The 22980-nt window shown below is 41.3% G+C and overlaps 1 protein-coding gene across 2 annotated transcripts in view; it reads right to left on the reverse strand.

Moving 5' to 3' along the window:
- MAGT1 (magnesium transporter 1) overlaps positions 1-22980 on the reverse strand; it is a 64800-nt gene that overhangs the window by 27311 nt on the left and 14509 nt on the right. For both annotated transcript variants that reach the window (XM_055268561.1, XM_063634709.1), the window contains exons 2-3: positions 17666-17835; positions 13069-13186 (exon numbers count right to left, since the gene is read on the reverse strand). In XM_055268561.1, the coding sequence (XP_055124536.1) occupies positions 13069-13186; positions 17666-17835 (288 nt within the window). The remainder of the gene's footprint in view (positions 1-13068; positions 13187-17665; positions 17836-22980) is intronic.

Genomic DNA, 22980 nt, shown 5'->3' on the forward strand with positions numbered 1-22980 from the left:
AATGGAAACTTTGCCATACCACAGATATTTTAATCTGTTTAGAGATTATGCAAAATGAATACATTTATGAGCACTAAAATAATCTTATGTAGCTGAGTAAGCTCCAAATAGAGTGCATTCTCAATTTGGAGGAACCAAGATAATAAAATAATGCTCTAAAATGGCAGTGAAAAACAATACAAAATGGTGGCTATATGCAGAAATAGTCTATTCTAAGAAGGTCCATAAACGTTTACTGATGAGCATCACATTTCTCTTTTCTCCATCATGACATCATGATATATTTGAGAAGACAACACTGGAAATACTAAGTTAAAGAAACCATAACCGTCTCACCTGCATTATATCTTTTTTTATTTTTTTTGAGATGGAGTCTTGCTCTGTCACCCAGGCTAGTGACAATCTTATAGAGATTGGCTTGCACAAATCAATTTTTATTTATTTATTTATTTTTGAGATGGAGTCTCACTCTGTTGCCCAGGCTGAAGCGCAGTGGCAGGATCTTGGTTCACTGCAACGTCCGCCTCCCAGGTTCAAGTGATTCTCCTGCCTCAGCCTCCCAAGGAGCTGGGATTACAGGTATGCGCCACCACACCCAGCTAATTTTTGTATTTTTAGTAGAGACAGGGGTTCACCAGGTTGGCCAGGCTGGTCTTGAACTCCTGACCGCAAATGATCCACCCGCCTCAGCCTCCCAAAGTGCTGGGTTTACAGGCGTGAGCTACCGTGCCCGGCCTTACAATTATAATTTTAAAACCTCAGCCAATAAAATAATCCAACTCCCATGCTTTGATTCTTTAGTTAAAATCCTTCTAACAGTAAGTTTTCAAACTTTCCCATAAGGTGAGAGCATGTACTGACTGTTGCTTATCATTATTTTGGTCTCTTTGGCTGTATAATGTGGTAAATTAATGAATTAATAGATTACTCCTTTGGTTACCAATGTCCATAGATTTATATGCCTTGGTCAGTAGGCACAAAATCCCTGGAGGTAGATAAATTCTGGCTATCCTGTTAAAATTCAATTTCTGTGATTGCAAAGCTAGGAAACAAATCTTATACAATGTTCAGTCTACCAAATGCTGCCCAAATTTTAGGCCAAACTCTTTATTCAATATTTGTTTAGTTACACCACCTTTACATTTTTGAAAATGTGTATAAAAAATAAAAACTGGCTGGGTGCGGTGGCTCACGCTCGTAATCCCAGCACTTTGGGAGGCGAGGTGGGCAGATAATGAGGTCAGGAGTTCGAGACCAGCCTGGCCAACACAGTGAAACCCTGTCTCTACTAAAAATACAAAAATTAGCTGGGCGTGATGGTGGGCAGCTGTAATCCCAGCTACTCGGGAGGCTGAGGCAGGAGAATCATTTGAACCCAGGAGGCGGAGGTTGCAGTGAGCCGAAATTATGCCACTGCACTCCAGCCTGGGCGACAGAGCTAGACTCTGTCTCTAAATAAATAAATACAAAATAAGTAACATATAAATACACCTCTCTTGTAAAAAATATTTTTAAAAACATTACATGGTTATAAGGACCAATTCTAGTGCATTCTGGCAGCCACAGTTACCATTTACAGATATTTTTGAATTTATTCATATTTGTGTTTATACCACCAGAAAACATATAATATTGCTTTCTGTTTTAACATAAATGGTATCATATTAATGGTAATTTCCTGGTTGTTTTCCTTTTTAGCAACTAAAAATAATGTTGCAGTGAACATCCTTGCACATATCTCCCCGTACCCATGTGAAAGTGATTCTCTAGAAATGGGATTGTTAGGTCACAGGATAGAAATATTTTTTAATTAAAATGGATATAGTGCCCAGGCACTATATATCCAGGTGGCTCACGCCTGTAATCCCAGCACTTTGGAAGGCCAAGGCAGGTGGATCACTTGAGGTCAGGAGTTCGAGACCAGCTTGGCCAACACGGTAAAACCCCATCTCTACTAAAAATACAAAAATTAGCCGGGCGTGGTGGTGGGTGTCTGTAATCCCAGTTACTCAGGAGGCTGAGGCACAAGAATCACTTGAACCTGGGAGGTGGAGGTTGCAGTGAGTCGAGATTGCACCACTGCATTCTTGCCTCGGTGACAGAGTGAGACTCTGTCTTTAAAAAAAAAAAAAATGGATATAGCCAAATCGTCCTCCAAAGTGGCTGTGCCAAAATATACTTCTACCTAACAATGCAGTAATGTATCCATTTCCCTACATCCTTGCCAAAAGTTGATCTGATGGGTGAAGACTGTACTTTATCATTATCATACTATTAATTTGTGTTTCCCTGATTACTAATAAAACATCTTTATAACAAATTAGTTACCTGAAAACATCTTTTTTTTTTTTCTTCTTGAGAAGGAGTCTCACTCTGCTGTCCAGGCTGGAGTGCACTGGCGCAATCTTGGCCCACCACAATCTCCACTTTCTGGGTTCAAGCGATCCTCCTGCCTTACCCTCTCAAGTAGCTGGGATAACAGGTATGCGTCATGACACCCAGCTACTTTTTTTTTGTATTTTTAGTAGAGACAAGTTTTCGCCATGTTGGCCAAGGTGGTCTCAAACTCATGACCTCAAGTGATCCGCCTGCCTCAGCCTCCCAAAGTGCTGGGATTATAGGCGTGAGTCACCATGCCCGGCCTGAAAACATCTTGTAGCCCAATGATACAATCAACAGAATAGAAAGAAAACCTGTGAAATGGGAGGAATTATCTGTAAATCATTTATCTAATAAGGAGTTAATAGTCTGGGCATGGTGGCTTATGCCTGTAATCCCAGCACTTTGGGAGGCCAAGGCAGGTGTATCACTTGAGGCCAGGAGTTTGAGACCAGTCTGGCAAACATGGTGAAACCCTGTCTCTACTAAAAATACAAAAATTAACCAGGTGTGGTGGCGCATGCCTGTAATCCCAGCTATTTGGGTGGCTGAGACACGAGAATTGCTTGAACCTGGGAGGCAGAGGTTGCAGTGAGCCAAGATTGCACCACTGTGCTCCAGCCTGGGCGACAGAGTGAGACTGTCTCAAGAAACAAACAAACAAAAACAAAATAAAAACAACAACAAAAAATTTGGAATATATAAAGACCTCCTACAACTCAACAACAAAAAAACAACTTGATTTAAAAAATGGGCAACACGGGTGGGCACAGTGGCTCATGCCTGTAATCCTAGCACTTTGGGAGGCCGAGGCAGGTGGATCACCTGAGGTCGGGAGTCCGCAACCAGCCTGACCAACATGGAGAAACCCCATCCCTACTAAAAATATGAAAAAAATTAGCCGGGCGTGGTGACGCATGCCTGTAATCCCAGCTACTCGGGAGGCTGAGGCAGGAGAATCGCTTGAACCCGGGAAGCAGAGGTTGTGGTGAGCCGAGATCGTGCCACTGTACTCCAGCCAGGGCAACAAGAGTGAAACTCTGTCTCAAAAAAAAAAAAAAAAAGGCAACACACACACACAATGGGCAAAGAACTTGACATTTCTCCAAAGAAGATATACAAATGGCCAACAAAACACATGAAAAAATGTTAAATATTACTATCATTATGGAAATAAAAAACAAAACCACAGTGAGATACCACCTCACACTCATTAAGATGGCTATTATCCAAAACAAACAAACAAAAAACCCCAGAAAACAAGAAGTGGTTGCGAGCGTGTGGAGAAACTGGAACCCTTGTGCACTACTGGTGGGAAAGTAAAATGGTGCATCTGCTATGGAAAACAGCATGGAGGTTCCCCAAAAGATTAAAAATAGAATTACCATATGATCTAGCAATTCTACTTCTAAGCATATAACCAAAAGAACTGAAAGCAGGGTCTTGAAGAGATTATTTGAACACTCGTGTTCATAGCAGTATTATTCACAATAGCCAAAAGCTGGAAGCAACCTAAGTATCCACTGACAGATGTATGGGTAAACAAAATAAGGTGTATACATACAATGCAATATTATTCAGCTTTGAAAAGGATGGAAGTTCTGACACATGCTATAACATGGATGAACATTGAGGACACAATGCTAAGTGAAATAAGCTAGTCACAAGAAGACAAATACTATATAATTCCACTTATATTAGGTACCTAGAGTAGTCAAATTCATAGAGACAGAAAGTAGAATGGTGGTTGTCAGGAACTGGGGGAGTGGGGAACTGAAGTTGTTTAATGGCTATAAAGGTTCAGTTTTGGAAGATGAAGGAATTCTGGAGATTGGTTGTACAACAATGTGAATGTCTAACACTACTGACCTGTACATTAAAAAATGGTAAACATAATAAATTTTATATCATATGTATTTACAAAACAACCCCACCAAAACCCCTTGTACACTTTGAAAATCCTTGGAGGTTAATGAGCCAAAATAAGATACACTATTTTTGGTAGGTATCAGTTTTCACACAGGCTTAGCTTTTGCATACTGTGGCATATGACACTGTTACTTAAAGAAAGATTTGAATCTCTTCTACAGATGGACACACTACCATCCTTATACCTTTGGCTCTAAAATCTAGCTCTAAAATAGAGTAATGGAAATTAATATTAAAAACTATTCAAGGTACAAAAGTGTACGTAACAAAAACAAAAATAGACAAATGGGACTATATTAAGCTAAAAAGCTTCTGCAAAGCAAAGGAAACAATCAACAAAGTGAAGAGACAATCTGTTGAATGGGAGAAAATATTTACAAACTATTCATTCAACAAGGAACTAATGTCCAGAATATACAAAAAATTCAAACAACTCTAAAAAGAAAATATAAAACAAAAAAAAAAATTCAAATCACTCAACAGTAAAAAAGCAAATAATCCCGTTAAAAAGTGGGCAAAGGACATGAATAGACATTTCTCAAAAGAAGACACACATGGCCAACAGGTGTATGAAAAAATACTCAACATCACTAATCATCAGGGAAATGCAAATCAAAACCACAGTGAGATACCATCTTCTCCCAGTTAGAATGGCCATTATTATTATTACTATTAGAAAAGCTCCTTTTCTGCTCATCTATCTGTTGCCTCCTTGCAATGCGTTTTCCTACTTTCTCTAATAAATCTGCCTTTCTTTACCTTAAACAAACAAACTAACAAAAACAGATGCAAGGATATGGAGAAAAGGGAACTCATGGCCAGACACAGTGGCTCATTCCTATAATCCCAACACTTTGGGAGGCCGAGGCAGGTAGATCACCTGAGGTCAGGAGTTCGAGATCAGCCTGGCCAACATGGTGAAACCCTGTCTCTACTAAAAATACAAAAATTAGCTGGGTGTGGTGATGTGTACCTGTAATCCCAGCTGCTCGGGAGGCTGAGGCAGGAGAATCACTTGAACTCAGGAAGCAGAGGTTGCAGTGAACTGAGATCTGCACTCTAGCCTGGGCAACAGAGCGAGACTCCATCTCAAAAAAAAAAAAAAAAAAAAAAAAAAAGGAACTCATACACTGTTGGTGGGAAATTAAATTAGTATAGCCACTATGAAAAACAGTATAAGGCCGGGTGTGGTGACTCACGCCTGTAATCCCAGTACTTTGGGAGGCTGAGGTGGGCGGATCACGAGGTCAGGAGATCGAGACCATCGTGGCTAACATGGTGAAGCCCTGTCTCTACTAAAAAATACAACAAAAATTAGCTGGGAGTGGTGGTGTGCACCTGTAGTCCCAGCTACTTGGGAGGCTGAGGCAGGAGAATGGCGTGAACCCAGGAGGCAGAGCTTGTAGTGAGCCGAGATCACACCACTGCACTCCAGCCTGGGAGACAGAGCGAGACTCCGTCTCAAAAAAAAAAAAAAGAAAAAGAAAAAGAAAAAAAAGAAAAAACAGTATAAAGATTTCCCAAGAAACTAAAAATAGAACTAGCATTTGATCCAGCAATGCCACTACTGGGATATGTATCCAAAGGAAAGGAAATCAGTATATCAAAGGGATACCTGCACCCCCATGTTTACTGCAGTACAATAGCAAAGATATGGAATCAACCTAAGCATCCAACAACAGACGAACAGTTCAAGAAAATGTGGTATTAGGCCAGGTGCAGTGGCTCGTGCCTGTAATCCTAGCACTTTCGGAGGCCGTGGCAGGTGGATCAGTTGAGCTCAGGAGTTGGAGACCAGCCTGGCCAACATGATGAAACCCCATTTCTACTACAAATACAAAAAAATTAGCCAGGCGTGGTGGCACACACCTGTAATTCCAGCTACTCGAGATGCTGAGGCAGGAGAATGGCTTGAACCTGGGAGGTTGCAGTGAGCCAAGATTGTGCCACTGCACTCTAGCCTGGGCGACAAAGACTCCATCTCAAAGAAAAAGAAAATGTGGTGTATATACACAATGGAATACTACTCCACCATAAAAAAGAATGAAATCATGTTATTTGCAGCAATATGGATGGAACTGGAAATTATGTGAAATAAGCCAGGCACAGAAAGACAAATATGGCATGTTCTCATATGTGGGAACTAAAAAAGTTGAACTCAGGGAGGTACAGAGTAGAATGGCAGATACCAGAGGCTGGCAAGAGTGTGAGTGTGTGTTGTGGTGGGTGGGGTGGGGGGGGGAGGGGTGCGGGAATGGGCAATGAAGAGAGGTCGGTTAATAGGTACACTCATACAGTTAGAAGGAGTAAGATCTAATATTCCATAGCAGAGTAGGGTGACTATAATTAACAACAATGTATTATATGTTTCAAAACAGCTAGAAGAGAGGACTTGAAATGTTCCCAACATATAGAAATGATAAATACTCAAGGTGATGGATACTCCAACTATTCTGACTTGATCATTCTAGGAATATAACAAAATATCACATGTACCCCATAAATATGTACAAATATTATCAGTAAAAAAAACTAAGGTAGAAAAAAATTGAGTTTTCTATTTTTACAAATCACTAACAGAAGTTATGTGTTACCTTGTTAGAATAAATGGAATTAAAAATTGTAATTTCCAAAAATAATTGCAGCCTAAATAGTAGAGAATTAAAAAGCAATTTTTTTTTGAGACAAAGCCTAGCTCTGTCACCCAGGCTGGAGTGCAGTGGCACAATCTTGGCTCGCTACAACCTCCGCCTCCTGGGTTCAAGCGATTCTCCTGTCTCAGCCTCCCAAGTAGCTGGGATTACAGGTGCCTGACACCACGCCTGGCTAATTTTTATATTTTTAGTAGAGACGGGATTTCACCATGTTGGCCAGGCTGGTGTCAAACTCCTGACCTCAAGTGATCCCCATGCCTTGGCCTCCCAAACTGCTGGGATTACAGGTGTGAGCCACCATGCCTGGCCTCAATTTCTTAAACTCTAGAAATTGTTTCCTTTGGTCTAATAAATCCTAAATGCACTAACCTTTTAGGTTACAACATTTTTATAAATGCACTGATTTTGATTTATGGAGATGGCTAAGTGAGACTGGAATATGAATAGCACAATGAATGATATACTGTAAAATGGAAACATTAAGCCATTTTTTTCAACATTTACCAAATACCCGTTATGTGCTTAGCACTGATAGCTAAAGGATATGGCTCTGCCATTAACTAAGTAGTAACTATATTCTTTTATTTATTTATTTATTTATTTATTTTTGAGATGGAGTCTCACTCTGTTGCCCAGGTTGGAGCACAGTGGTGCAATCTCGGCTCACTACAAGCTCCGCCTCCTGGGTTCAAGCCATTCTCCTGCCTCAGCCTCCCAAGTAGCTGGGACTACAGGTGCACACCACCACGCCCGGCTAATTTTTGTTTTTTTTTTTTTTTTTGTAGAGACAGGGTTTCACCATGTTAGCCAGGATGGTCTCAATATCCTGACCTCGTGATCTGCCTGCCTTGGCCTCCCAAACTGCTGGGATTACAGGCGTGAGCCACCGTGCCTGGCCGTAACTATATTCTAAGGGAGACTGTCAAACAACTACAGAGCTAACTCTACTGTAAGACAAAATGTGGATAAATGTATAACAGAAATTTAAGGCAAGTAATATAACAATACAAGAAAAGGAGTGACTCACTTTTTATCTGGAAAAGTTGAGAAAGCTTACAGGGAGTATCTGAAACAAGGCTTAAAATGTAAGCAGAATTTTGAGAGTGGAGAGAAAGCAGACAGGGAAGAAAGGATGCTTCACGTTGTTGTAAACCAACAATCAACAGTGCTGACATACAAGAGTGCATCAGGCCAGGCGTGGTGTCTCACGCCTGTAATCCCAGCACTTTGGGAACCTGTGGCGGGCAGATCACCTGAGGTCAGGGGTTCGAGACCAGCCTGGCCAACATGGCGAAACCCGTCTCTACTAAAAATTAACAAAATTAGCCAGGTGTGGTGGCGCGTGCCTGTAATCCCAGATACTCCAGAGGCTGAGGCATGAGAATCGCTTGAACCTGGCAGCAGAGGTTGGCAGTGAGCCGAGATCATACCACCGCACTCCAGCCTGGGTGACAGCAAGACTCCGTCTCAATTAAAAAAAAAAAAAAAAGAGTGCATCAAAGAATATGATTATGGGAAAGGTGTGACTGGAGTAAAGAGTACATGAAATTAGGACTAAGGAATTCTGGCTTCAGTCAATACACTACTCCTTTCAAAAGTGTGTTCCATGGAATCTAGCCAAATGCTCCATTAAGTGGTCCGATAATATGAGAAATTCTGTATATTAGAGCCCCCACTGGAAAGTATAACACATATCAGCATCAGCATGTTAACATCTCTGATCTCTCAAAAGCTGTGTTGGGAGACAATTCTTCATGAGTTTCTCATGTTTCTGCACATCTTGTGGACAAGGGCCCTAACTGCCTTTGTTCTGGACAATCTTCTCAAGGATATTTGTATATCTTTGGAAGACAGTTGAAACGGCCTTTGCAAAATTATGACTGAGACAGTGAAAGAGATCTAACTTAACTGACTCCAACTTGGTTCTAACCTCCAAGCTGTCCTTGTTCATTCCTGGCCATAGGCTGAACTAACTTTAGGAGAAACTTAGTTTATGGTTTATAGTTTAAACAAAGACGGTAACAGCCCTTTCCCAAAGCAGACCTCCTTCTTGCCTGAGAACTAGATTGCCTTTGTAGGACTAACATTAGCCACAAGATGAAAAATTATGGTTTAGGAGTCATGCAGCTAGAGGCTACAAGATTCTGACCCTCCCTAAACTGCTCCTAAGATCAGCGCTTGAGATATTTTGCAGATCCTGCACTTGATGGATCAGCTGACACCACCCAGATCAATAAACTGGCTCATCTGATCTTGTGGCCCCCTCCCAGGAACTAACTCAGCACAAGAAGACACCTTTAACTCCCTATGATTTAATCTCTGAGCAATCAGCACTCCTGGCTCACTGGCTTCCCTCCACCCACCAAGCTATACTTAAAAACTCTGCTCCCCGAATGCTCAGGGAGACTGATTTGAGTAATAATAAAACTCCCGTCTCCCACAAAGCTGGCTGTGCATGAAATACTTTATTGCAATTCCTCTGTCTTAATGAATTGGCTCTGTTTAGGTAGCAGCAAAGTGAACCCCTTGGGCGGTTACACAGTCTCCCTCCACAGCAAAGGGGAGGCACACTTACTATCCATTACAGAAAATGTGGGTCCCCAGAACTTGGTGTTCCTCCCCCATAATGCAGCCCATTGGCCCTCTTTGTTATTGTTGTTTTCTTAAGAGTTGGGGTCTGGCTCTGCTGCTCAGGCTAGAGTGCAGAGGCAGGATCACAGCTCACTGCAGCCTCAAACTCCTGATCTCAAGCAATCCTCCTGATCCAGCCTTCCGAGTAGCTACCACTGGCCCTCTTTGGATTGCCCTATGGGAAATGGGGTTTGGGGAACCTACGACATTTTGGCTACTTGTGAGTAGTAAAGTCCTTTAACTTGAGCCAGGCATGGTGGCACAAGCCTGTAATCCCAGCTACTCAGGAGGTTAAGGTGCAAGGATTACTTGAGCCCAGGAGTTCAAGACTAGCCTGGGCAACATAGCAAGACCCAGTCTCAAAAACAAACAGCAGAAAGTCCTTTGCTGGACTCTGACTCAGGAGTGTCATATTTTCTGCCAGCATCCATGAAACTGTGGCAGGCTAACTTGTTAGCTTGCAAGTAGGGTAAGAACTTAGATCCTTCCCAGTTTTTGAACCCTGAAGTAAAAAGAAAACTTAATTTTGTTTAAACCAGGGTTTCCCAAGTTTATTTTTTTCCAAGAATTCTTATTAACACCATGTAGAAAAAACTCTGTGAAATAATGTTGTAGCAGGCAATATGGACAGAGTGCTAAATGGAAGGTAAGTGGACCAGTTAAAAGGCTACTGCATTAGCTTGAATGAGAGATGAATGTAGGCCTTGGAATGTAAAGGGGGTATGGCTATGACACATGTTATACAAGAAGACGAAGATGACAAAGAAGTGTCATTAATGATACAGAACATAAGATGAGGTTTGGGTGAAAGTGGAAGAGAAAAGAGTTTAATTTGGGACATAATAAATTTTTAGATTGGGAAGTCATTCATATGAAGATGTATAGCAAGGCATTATATCCAGCTTTTTCCTTTTATGTTTTATACAATTGAGTAAAATATGTTCAAATATATGAATTAGACATATTTATAAACAAAGACAAAATTGAATCTATGTCCTTAAGTATTTATATGCAAGGGGAAAGAACTAGTAGAGATGCTGAAGTTAAAAACAGGCCAGGTGCGGTGGCTCACGCCTGTAATCCCAGCACTTTGGGAGGCTGAGGTGGGTGGATCACATGAGGTCAGGAATTTGAGACCAGCCTGGCCAACATGGCGAAACCCCATCTCTACTCAAAATACAAAAATTAGCCAGGCGTGGTGGTGGGAATCTATAATTCCAGCTATGCAGGAGGCTGAGGCAGAAGAATCACTTGAATCCGAGAGGCAGAGGTTGCAGTGAGCCGAGATCAAGCCACTGCACTCTAGTCTGGGCAACAGAGCGAGACTCCATCTTAAAAAACCTAAAACTAAAAAGAAAAATAAAAAAATTAGCCAGGTGTGGTGGCAAGTGCCTGTAATCCCAGCTACTTGGGAGGCTGAGGCAGGAAAATTGCTTGAACCCAAATGGCAGAGGCTGCCAGTGAGCCAAGATTGTGCCATTGCACTCCAGCCTGGGCAACAGAGCGAGACTGTCTCAAAAACAAAAAATAGTTGTGAGAGGTCATGATTGACAGAGCAGGTGGGTATGTGATCTAGGGCCCAGGAAAAAGGTTCCGTTTCAAACAACAAAAGATCTACTTTTCTACTAAGACTAGAGGTAAGGGGACAAAAGAAATCAACTCAAGATGGACCAGAAACTTAAATCTAAGACCTGAAACCATAAAAATTCTAGAAGATAACATTGTAAAAACTCTTTTTTTGAGACTGAGTCTCACTCTATCACCCAGGCTGGCAATCTTGGCTCACTGCAACCTCCGCCTCCTGGGTTCAAGCGATTTTCATGCCTCAGCATCCCGAGTAGTTGGGATTATGGGCGCCCGCCACCACACCCAGCTAATTTTTGTATTTTAGTAGAGACGGAGTTTCACCATGTTGGCCAGGCTGGTATTAAACTCCTGACCTCGAGTGACCCAACCATCTCAGCCTCCCAAAGTGCTGGGATTACAGGCATGATCCGCCACGCCCAGCTGAAAAACTCTTCCAGGCATTGGCTTAGGCAAAGAATTCATGGCTAAGACCCCAAAAGCAAATGCAACAAAAACAAAAATAAATAAATGGGACCTAATTAAACTAAAAAGCTTCTGCACAGCAAAAGGAATAATCTGCAGAGTAAACCAACAACCCACAGAGTGGGAGAAAATCTTTGCAAACTGCGCATCTGACAAAGGACTAATATCCAGAATCTACAAAGAACTCAAATCAGCAAGGGGAAAACAAACAATCCCATCAAAAAGTGGGAAAAGGACAAGAATAGACATTTCTCAAAAGAAGATATACAAATGGCCAACATCGCTAATTATCAGGCAAATCAAAACCACAATGAAATACTACTTTACACCCGCAAGAATGGCCATAATTAAAGCAAAAAAAAAAAAATAGATGTTGGTGTGGATGTAGTGAAAAGGGAACACTTTTAACACTGGTGGTGGGAATGTAAACTAGTACAACCACTATGGAAAACAGTATGGAAATTCCTTAAAGAACTCAAAGTAGAACTACTATTTGACCCAGCAATCCCACTACTGGGTATCTACCCAAAGGAAAAGAAGTCATTATATGAAAAAGACACATACACACGCATATTTATAGCAGCACAATTCACAATTGCAAAGATATGGAACCAACCTAAGTGTCCACCAACCAATGAGTGGATAAAGAAAATGTGGTATATATAAATCATGGAATACTACTCAGTCATAAGAAGGAATGAAATAATGTATTTTGCAGCAACTTGGATGGAGCGGGAGGTCATTATTCTAAGTGAAGTAACTTAGGAATGGGAAACCAAATATCATTATGTTCTCACTTATGAATAGGAGCTAAACTATGAGGATACAAAGGCATAAGATTGATCTAATGGATGTTGGGAACTTTGCAGGGAAAGGATCAGAGGGGGATGAAGGATTAAAGACTACATATTTGGGTACAGTGTACACTGCTCGGGGGATGGGTGTACCAAAATCTCAGAAATCACCATTAAAGAACTTATTCATGTAACCAAAAACCACCTGTTGCCCCAAAACTATTGAAATAAAAATACAAATTAAAAAAAAGAGGTAAGGGGATAAAGATATCTATAGTATAGATAGCTATACTAAAGACTTCAATATTACATAATGGTGGGACTCGTGCTGTGATTTAAAAAATTCCTTAATAAATTATATACTTAAAATGGTTAAAATGATAAAGTTTGTTTTATATATTTTACTACAATAAAAATGTATGTTATTTAAATACTACTCAATTTCCATATTCTAGTAGGTTAGCATTGATAACTACATTTTATGGTTAGCTCAAGTTTAGCTTTTAGTTTGCTACTCTAGATCTTACATAAGAGCAACCTCATTTAATGTCTTATAGCCACTGAAAAAAATACATTCCACTTTCACTATATTTTACCTATTTTTACATAGCAGAATAAACCAAAGATCTTACCATCTGAAATACATCAGAGCCTTCATCAAAATCCACCATGGCAAAAAATATCCTGTTGGTGAATGCACTGGAGTATCGCCAGGAGTTTGCCAGGATCTGGAATTCTTCATCAGCTTGCCTGGATGCAATGAGATTTGTGAAGATAACATATAAAACAATTTTTGAAAGCAATCTCATTTATCACCAGTAAAACAGGTCCAAGCAAGCAATAGCAGTTTTTCCAATGGGAGAAATAATAAAAAAACACTGACAAGTAGGTCAGACTCTGCTGACAGGGTTAAGACAAATCCCCCAAGTTAGGGATTTCATGAGAAGTAGTAATTACCTGATTCCGCTTCATACTTTGTGCCTGTTTCTTATCCCAAAACTCTTTCAACAATCATTGGAAATATATAGCTAACTGTCTCTACAATAACTTTCAATACCCTAAATTACTTCTAAGAGTTCAAAGACAAGACAGAAGTGTATTCCCTGAAGAAAGCAGAAATACAAAATTAATCCATTTTTAAAAATCTAAAGTGCAAAAGCTACTTGGTAAATAACACAATCAGATAAATTATTAGGATGAAAGATAAGAAGAGTCTAGGAATTGAAATTAATTGAGGCCAGCTCATGCCTGTGATCCCAGCATTTTGGGAGGCTGAGGTGGGTGGATCACCTGAGGTCAGGAGCTCAAGACAAGCCTGGCCAACATGGCAAAACCCTGTCTCTATGAAAAATACAAAAATTAGGCCAGGTGCAGTGGCTCACGCCTGTAATCCCAGCACGTTGGGAGGCCGAGGCAGGCGGATCACAAGGTCAGGAGTTCGAGACCAGCCTGGCCAATATGGTGAAACCCTATCTCTACCAAAAATACAAAAATTAACCGGGCATGGTGGCGGGCACCTGTAGTCTCAGCTACTTGGGAGGCTGAGGCAGGAGAATGGCTTGAACCGGGGAGGCGGAGATTGCAGTAAGCCGAGATCACACACCACTGCACTCCAGCCTGGGCAACAGAGCAAGACTTCATCTCAAAAAAAAAATTATTGAAACCTCAAGTCATCTTTGAATTTTTCCATATCTCCCATATGCTTTCAGTTCTCATGATCTGTCAATTCTCATTTGTGATAAAATTTTCACTCCATACCCTCCTATTTTTATTGCTATCATCTAAGGTCAGATTTTTGTTATCTAATAGTAGGATATTTAAAAATATTGACTCTGGTTTCTCATCCTTCAATCTTTCTTTTTTTGTTTGAGACAGAGTCTCGCTCTGTGGCCCAGGCTGGAGTGCAGTGGCACCATCTTGGCTCACTGCAACCTCTACCTCCCAGTCTCAAGCGATTCTCCTGCCTCAGCCTCCTAAGTAGCTGGGATTATAGGCACCCACCACCATGCCCAGCTAATTTTTGTATTTTTAGTAGAGACAGGGTTTCACCATGTTAGGCAGGCTGGTCTTGAAATCCTGACCTCAGGTGATCTGCCTGCCTCAGCCTCCCAAAGTGCTGGGATTACAGGTGTGAGCCACCGTGCCTGGCCCTCCTCCAATCCTTATACTGCAATATACATCCATCTTCCTAAATTACTACTTTCCTGAAACACTTCTCAGAAATCACTATTGCTTTATTATTACCTTCAGAATACATTCTCTAATCTCTTTCACTAGTTATTGAAGGTTCTTTATCACATAGCTTCAAACAATACATCTAGTTTTTATCTAGTCTTACTACTAATCAATCTCAAACAGTAACCTTTAGTCCCAATATTTTATTTACTCCTATCCTTGTACCCTTGTGTACATCATGCTTCTAACCAGAATATCCTGCCTGTATCAACATCTTATCCGTTTGTCTAGCCCTAGCCCAAGTCTTATTTCCTCCATTACGCCAATCCAAAGCACTCCTATTAACTTTCTTTCCTGAAATTTTACAGTATTTATTACATGTACAGTTGATCTGGTACTTAATCACAAATTGCCTTATATTGCCATCTAAATTTTCATATGTGTAACTCATTTCCTTAACCAGATGATAAGGGTAGGATATCTATTTTACAATTCTCATCCCAACAGCACCACAACTACAGTATTATTCATGCTGCTGTTGCTTAATTTTTATTTGTTGAATGAGTGTAGAAAAATTTGAGTTAATATTAAATTTGGTCTTATAGAAAATAAGATGCCAGTAAAAACTTAGGTTAGTAAGAATTCCATTAATTTGCATTTAATAGAGAATTATGAAGGAGTTTGTGTTTGTTCCCTGCTATTTTTGATTGCTACTGAGTGAACTGATGGAATTAGAAGTAATTCTAGATTTCAAGTTTATTCACAGTTATTACTTACGATTCCTTTTTCTTCTTTATTTTTAATTTATATTCAGCATATACTCCACAAAATAAGCACTATGGAACCAAATACCTTGACTATACCCTAGCTCTAGGGAGAAAATCATTAAAGAAAAGTTATCAAGGCTTAGGGTGGCAGAACACACCATTCTGAAACAAGCTGTCTATTCCTTTGTATGGCTATCAGGCTATCAGAATCTGGAGAACCTCCAAGTTTTTACTAAACTAATTCTTCATACAGTAGCTTTGTCATTTTATTTAAAGTTAATTACCAGATCAGATACACTGATCTAAAAATATAAATAAAAAGACACTAAAAAGCAAAAGCTATTTTATTTTTTAGTATCCACCATTTTGAATTGCTCATGGTGTTTTTATTTAACAAAACAGCAATCTTGGCTCCTAAGATCATTAAGAAACAATAAAATAAAATCAAGAAACCATTGTTTGATGAAAACTTAAGCAAGATTAGTCTCCATCTCCAAGGTTTACAATCACTATAAAACAATTGGGAAATTAGAAACATCCCTAAATCATGGATCTTTGGGATTAAAAAAAAAATAATTAATATACCCATCACCTTACCTATTTATTATTTTTTGGTGGTGAGAATATTTAAAATGTTTTTAGCAATTTCAAAATCTACAATACATTAACTATGGTTACCATGCTGTGCAACAGATCACCAGAACTTACTCCTCTCATCTAACTAAAACTTTGTACACTTTCACCCCCATCCTCTCCCAGGCCTCTGAAAACCACCATTCTATTCTGCTTCTAGGAGTTCAACTTTTTTAGATTTCACATGAGATCCCATGCATCTTTTTTGTTTGTTTGTTTTTGAGACAGGGTCTTGGTCTGTTGCCCAGGCTGGAGTGCAGTGGGATGATTATAGCCTTCTGCAGTTTCGACCTCCCAGGGTCAAGTGATCCTCCCACCTCAGCCTCCAGAGTAGCTGGGACTACAGGCACATCACCACACTCAGCTAATTTTGTTTATTTTAATAGATACAAAGTTTCACTATGTTGCCCAGGCTGGTCTCCAATGCCTGGGCCTAAGTGATCCTCCCACCTCAGCCTCCCAAAGTGCTGAGATCACAGACATGAGCTACCACACCCAGCTGCATCTTTAAAAAAAAAAAAAACGAAAAAAAATTACCAGCTGGGTGTGGTGGCTCACACCTGTAATCCCAGCACTTTGGGAGGCTTAAGTGGGTTGATCACGACATCAAAAGATTGAGTCCATCCTGGCCAACATGGTGAAACCCCATCTCTACTAAAAACACAAAAATTAGCTGGGCGTGGTGGTGTGCACTTGTAGTCTCAGCTACTCAGGAGGCTGAGGCAGGAGAATCGCTTGAACCCGGGAGGTGGAGGCTGCAGTGAGTCAAGATCATGCCACTGCACTCCAGCCTGGGTGACAGAGCGAGACTTTGTTTCAAAAAAAAAAAAAAAAAGAAAAAGAAAATTACCAGTTTTCTTGAATTTCAAAATTGGATGAAGCCACCATTATTGCATTAGTAAACATCTCAAGCATTGGGTAGACCAGTTAAAATTCTGGAGCCTGTTTCTTCCAAAAATGGTAGGATATTTGCTTTACCTACCTTTTGGGATTTTGACAATACAAGAGTATGAAGTTGAAAGCACTTTTAAATAATAAAATATTACATTAATGCTACTGGCATACAGTTACATAAGTTGATACTAATTTTTTTGTTTTTGAGACAGAGTCTCACTCTGTCGCCCAGGCTGGAGTGCAGTGGCGCAACCTTGGCACACTGCAACCTCTGCCTCCCGGGTTCAAGCAATTATCCTGCCTCAGCCTCCCAAATATCTGGGACTGCAGGCATGCACCACAATGCCTAGCTAATTTTTGTATTTTTTTTTTTTTAATAGAGATGGGGTTTCACCATGTTGGCTGGGCTGGTCTTGAACTGCTGACCTCAGATGATCCACCTGCCTCGACCTCCCAAAGTGCTGGGATTACAGGCATGAGCCCCCATGCCCAGCCAAGTTGATACTAATTTATAAGATGACTGTTTGATCTTTAAGTTACTTTTATGATGGCTACCACAATTATTTATCCATGCTTCCCCCACTAATATGGATAATCAAGACTTGACTATAAAAGAGCAGTAGTATTGCTACCATAGACATCCTGAGTAAGGTATACACATTATTTAAGTACCTACTGCACTAACTTGGCTCTTCTGGGATTGAGAAATGGTTAACGTTATATGAGTTATTCAATTTTAAAGTGTAGTTGAAGTTCATACTTGCAAACGACACACTGTCTATGAAGTTGGAGAGCAGTGAACATGACAATAACGGAGTAATTTCTCGGTGGGGCTTTCACAAGGCGACGGAACTTGTCTCCATTCATTCTTATTACAGGTCTTTTGTTAGTCCATTCCATCAGCTGACTAACCTTTTCAGATAACACCATCTAAAAAAGACAAAGTGAGCATGCTATTAATATACTCAACTTGGCATTTAAAGTTCTTTTAATTAGGCAGCTTACATAAAACCAATACTAACAAGCAGAGGTATACAGAAAATGTGAGACCTACAGCCAAAATTTGGTAGTTGGGCTGGATGATAATTATTCTTAAAATACATTATTTCATAATATTTTGTCAGACATTACACTTTTGATGTAATTAATTATGAATTAATTAATGAATGAATAAACGAATGAATGACACTGTCTCGCTGTCATCCAGACTGCAGTGCAGTGGCACAATCAGGGCTCACTGCAGCCTTGACCTCCTGGCTTCAAGGGATCCTCCCACCTCAGCCTCCCAAGTGCTTGGAATACACACATGTTCCACCATGCTCAGCTGATTTTTGTATTTTTGGTAGAGATGGGGCTTCTCCATGTTGCCCAGGCAGGTCTTGAACTCCTGGGCTTAAGCAATCTGCCCGCCTCGGCCTCCGACAGTGCTGGGATTACAGGCATGAGCCACCACACCTGGCCTTTATATATATTTATTTATTTATTTTTTGCAGAGATGGGGGTTTCACTATGTTGCCCAGGCTAGTCTTGAACTCCTGGGCTCACATGATCCTCCCACCTCAGCCTCCCAAGTGTTGGCATTACAGTCATGAGCCATTGCACCCAGACAGAATTATTTATTATTTACTAATAACATAAGATAAAAATAACAAAACCTTTCATTTGCCAAAAATTCCAAAGAAAGTTGAGTTAAACCAATGGCCAGTTTTATATACAATTTGACTTCTCTCAAAAAAACATACAGTGAAAATCTTGAAAATAAAGAGTAAAGTGGGAGGAATCAGTCTATTCAATTTTAAGGTTTACTATGTAGCCACAATAATTAAGACAGTGTGGTACAGATGAAGGGATAGTATCACAGAACAACAGAACAGAAAAACAACCCAGAAATAGACCCATACAAGTGTAGCCAAATGATTTTGCACAAAGGTGCAAAAACAACTCAGTGGAGGAAGAATAGCCTTTTCAACAAATGGTGCAGAAGTAATTGGTCATCCATAGCCAAAAATACGAACTTCACACCTTATATAAAAACTAACTCAGCCGGGCATGGTGACTCATGCCTGTAATCCCAGCACTTTGGGAGGCTGAGGCGGGTGGATAACCTGAGGTTGGGAGTTCGAGACCAACCTAACCAAGATGGAGAAACCCCGTCTCTACTAAAAATACAAAATTAGCCAGGCGTGGTGGCACATGCCTGTAATCCCAGCTACTTGGGAGGCTGAGGCAGAAGAATCACTTGAACCTGGGAGGCAGAAGTTGCAGTGAGCCGAGATCGTGCCGTTGCACTCCAGCCTGGGCAACAAGAGCGAAACTCCATCTCAAAAAAAAAAAAAAAAAAAAAAAGAAACTAATACAAAATAGGTCATATACCTAACTGCAAAACTATAAAATTTTTACTAAAATAAATAGCAGAAAATATTCTTAGGCCTGACAACAAAAGTAGGATCCATAAAAAGAGAAAAATTGATATACTGGACCTCATCAAAATTCAGCCGGATGTGGTGGCTCACGCCTCTAATCCCGGCACTTTGGGAGGCCAAGGTGGGCAGATCACTTGAAGCTAGGAGTTCGAGACCAGCCTGGCCAACATGGCAAAACCCAGTCTCTACTAAAAATACAAAAATTAGCCGAGCGTGGTGGCACATGCCTAAAATTCCAGCTGCTCAGAAGGCTGAGGCATGAGAATCACTTGAGACTGGGAAGCAGAGGTTGCAGTGAGCCAAGATCATACCACTGCACTCCAGCTTGGGTGACATAGTGAGACACTGTCTCAAAAAAATAAAAAATAACAAATTTTACTCTCTGGGCCGGGTGCGGTGGCTGACACCTGTAATCCCAGCACTTTGGGAGGCCAAGGTGGGTGGATCACTTGAGGTCAGGAGTTCGACAACAGCCTGGCCAACATGGTGAACCCCTGTCTCTAATAAAAATACAAAAATTAGCCAGGCATGGTGGTGGGCGCCTGTAACCCCAGCTACTCGGGAGGCTGAGGCAGGAGAATCGCTTCAATCTGGGAGGCAGAGGTTGCGGTGAGCTGAGATCGTGCCACTGTGCTCCAATGTGGGCGAAAGAGTGAGACTCCGTCACAAAATAAAATAAAATAAAATATACTGACAATATCAAATGCTGGCGAGGATGTGGAGAAACTGGATCTCTCATACATCACTGGTGGGAATGTACTATGGTGCAGCCACTTTGGAAAACAGTTTGGCAGTCTTAAAAGATCAAGCAACTGGGTGGGTGCAGTGGCTCACACCTGTAATCCCAGCACTTTGGGAGGCCAAGGCGGGTGGATCGCTTGAGGTCAGGAGTTCAAGACCAGCCTGGCTAGCATGTTGAAACCACATCTCTGCTAAAAAGAAAAATACAAAAATTAGCTGGGCATGGTGGCACATGCCTGTAATCTCAGGTACTCAGGAGGCTGAGGCATGACAATCGCTTGAACCCGGGAGACGGAGGTTGCAGTGAGCCGAGATCACGTCATTGCACTCCAGTCTGGGCGACAAGAGCAAAACTCTGACGCAAAAAAAAAAAAAAAAAAAGAAAAAAAATTTAGCCGGGCATGGTGGTGCACGCCTGTAATCCCAGGTACTTGGGAGGCTGAGGCAGGAGAAATGCTTGAACTCAGGAGGTAGAGGTTGCAGTGAGCTGAGATCATGCCACTGCGCTCCAGCCTGGGTGACAGAGTGAGACTCTCTCTCAAAAAAAAAAAAAAAAAAAAAAAAAAGCCAGGTGTAGTGGCTCATGCTGTAATCCTAGCACTTTAGGAGGCCGAGACGGGTGGATCACCTGAGGTCAGGAGTTTGAGATCAGCTTGGCCAACATGATAAAATCCCATCTCTACTAAAAATACAAAAAAATAGCTGGGTGTGGTGGTGGGCGCCTGTAATCCCAGCTACTCAGGAGGCTGAGGCAGGAGAACCTCTTGAACCTGGGAAGGTGGCAGTTGCAGTGAGCCGAGATCGTGCCACTGCACTCCAGCCTGGGCAACAAGAGTGAAACTCTATCTCAAAAAAAAAAAAAGAAAAAATCTGGCAACTAAAGATACACTTACCATACAACCCATCAACCACATTATTTGGCATTTGTCCTATAGAAATGAAAATTTATGTCTACACACAAAAAAGAACTAGTTTGTTTGTTCCTTTTTGGCTAATCATCATGAGGCAGTGGAAGAGAAGCATGGTTAGTCGATAGGATTTAAGTTTGAAATTAAATGCCATCATATTTATCATTCCCCTCATCTTCACCCTCAATGTTTTCTTTTTCTTCTTTTTTTTTTAATTTTTTTATTTTTTTATTTTTTGAGACGGAGTCTCGCTCTGTCGCCCAGGCTGGAGTGCAGTGGCGCAATCTCGGCTCACTGCAAGCTCCGCCTCCTGGGTTCACGCCATTCTCCTGCCTCAGCCTCTCCGAGTAGCTGGGACTACAGGCGCCCGCCCCCGCGCCCGGCTAATTTTTTGTATTTTTAGTAGAGACGGGGTTTCACCATGGTCTCGATCTCCTGACCTCGTGATCCGCCCGCCTCGGCCTCCCAAAGTGCTGGGATTACAAGCGTGAGCCACCGCGCCCGGCCTTTTTCTTTTTTTTCTCGAGATGGAGTCTTGCTCTGTCGCCCAGACTGGAGTGCAGTGGCGCAATCTCACCTCACTGCAACCTCCCACTCCTGGGTTCATGCAATTCTCCTGCCTCAGCCTCCCGAGTAGCTGGGATTACAGGCACACGCCACCACGCCTGGCTAACTTTTGAATTCTTAGTGGAGACGGGGTTTCACCACGTTGGCCAGGCTGGTCTTGAACTCTTGACCTCATGATCTGCCCACCTGGGCCTCCCAAAGTGCTGGGATTACAGGCGTGAATCACTGTGTCCAGCACCACCCTCAATGTTTAATCCTTGCCATGAGTAGTAAGAAGGCAGGAAGGGATAACAAAGAAAACAAGAATCTCAATGTAGAGTTAATGCTAATTTATGATTTTGCTCATCTTTATAGAGATATGTATAGAAAAAGCTGGGAAATCATGGAGTGGTTCATCATTCAGAACCATTTGACCAGTTATATTTCCCATTACCTATATTCTAGCACTTACCATTTTAAGACACTTTGACATTTGATTCCTTTTCTAGACTATTAGCTACAAGAGAACAGAGACCCACAATTCTTTACCATACAGTAGGCACTCAGTAAGTGTGTACTAAATTTATAATTAATGAAATTTAACTGGGAATTGACTGACTTGCTTACATTAACATATAAGAAAGAAATGATAATTGCACATGTAAATACATACATAGAAACACAACTTTTTTTTTCACTTTAGAAAGTAACATGGATTCTAAAAATGCACAATTTGCCTTTTTTTTTTTTTTTTTTTTTTAAAGATAGAGTCTTGCTCTGTCGTGCCCAGGCTGAAGTGTGGTGGCATGATCTGGGCTCACTGCAACCTCTGATTCCCAGGTTCAAGTGATTCTCGTGCCTCAGCCTCCAAAGTAGCTGGGATTACAGGAACGCACTACCACCCCTGGCTAATTTTTGTGTTTTTAGTAGGGACGGGGTTTGACCATGTTGGCCAGGCTGGTCTTGAACTCCTGGCCTCAAATGATCCACCTGCCTCAGCCTCCCAAAGTGCTGGGATTACAGGCATGAGCCACCATGCCCAGCCTGATCTGCCTTTAAGCATATCTGAATTCATCTAATACTGACCACAATTTTATGTCACAAATACATCTCTATGAATGATGGAAAAAAGATGCATAAAAATTAGTTTTGTAGTCCAGGTGCGGTGGCTCACGCCTGTAATCTCAGCACTTTGGGAGGCCAAGGCGGGCAGATCACAAGGTCAGGAGTTCAAGACTAGTCTGGTCAACATGGTGAAACCCCGTCTCTACTAAAAATACAAAAAATAAGCTGGGCGTGATGGCGGGTGCCTGTAATCCCAGCTACTCGGCAGGCTGAGGCAGGAGAATTGCTTGAACTCGGGAGGTGGAGTTGCAGTGAGCCGAGATTGCACCACTGCACTCCAGCCTGGGTGACAGAGCGACACTCGGTCTCGAAAAAAAAAAAAAAAAAAAATA

This window comes from Symphalangus syndactylus, chromosome X (genome assembly GCF_028878055.3).
Source record: "Symphalangus syndactylus isolate Jambi chromosome X, NHGRI_mSymSyn1-v2.1_pri, whole genome shotgun sequence".
NCBI classification, from domain to species: Eukaryota; Metazoa; Chordata; class Mammalia; order Primates; family Hylobatidae; genus Symphalangus; species Symphalangus syndactylus.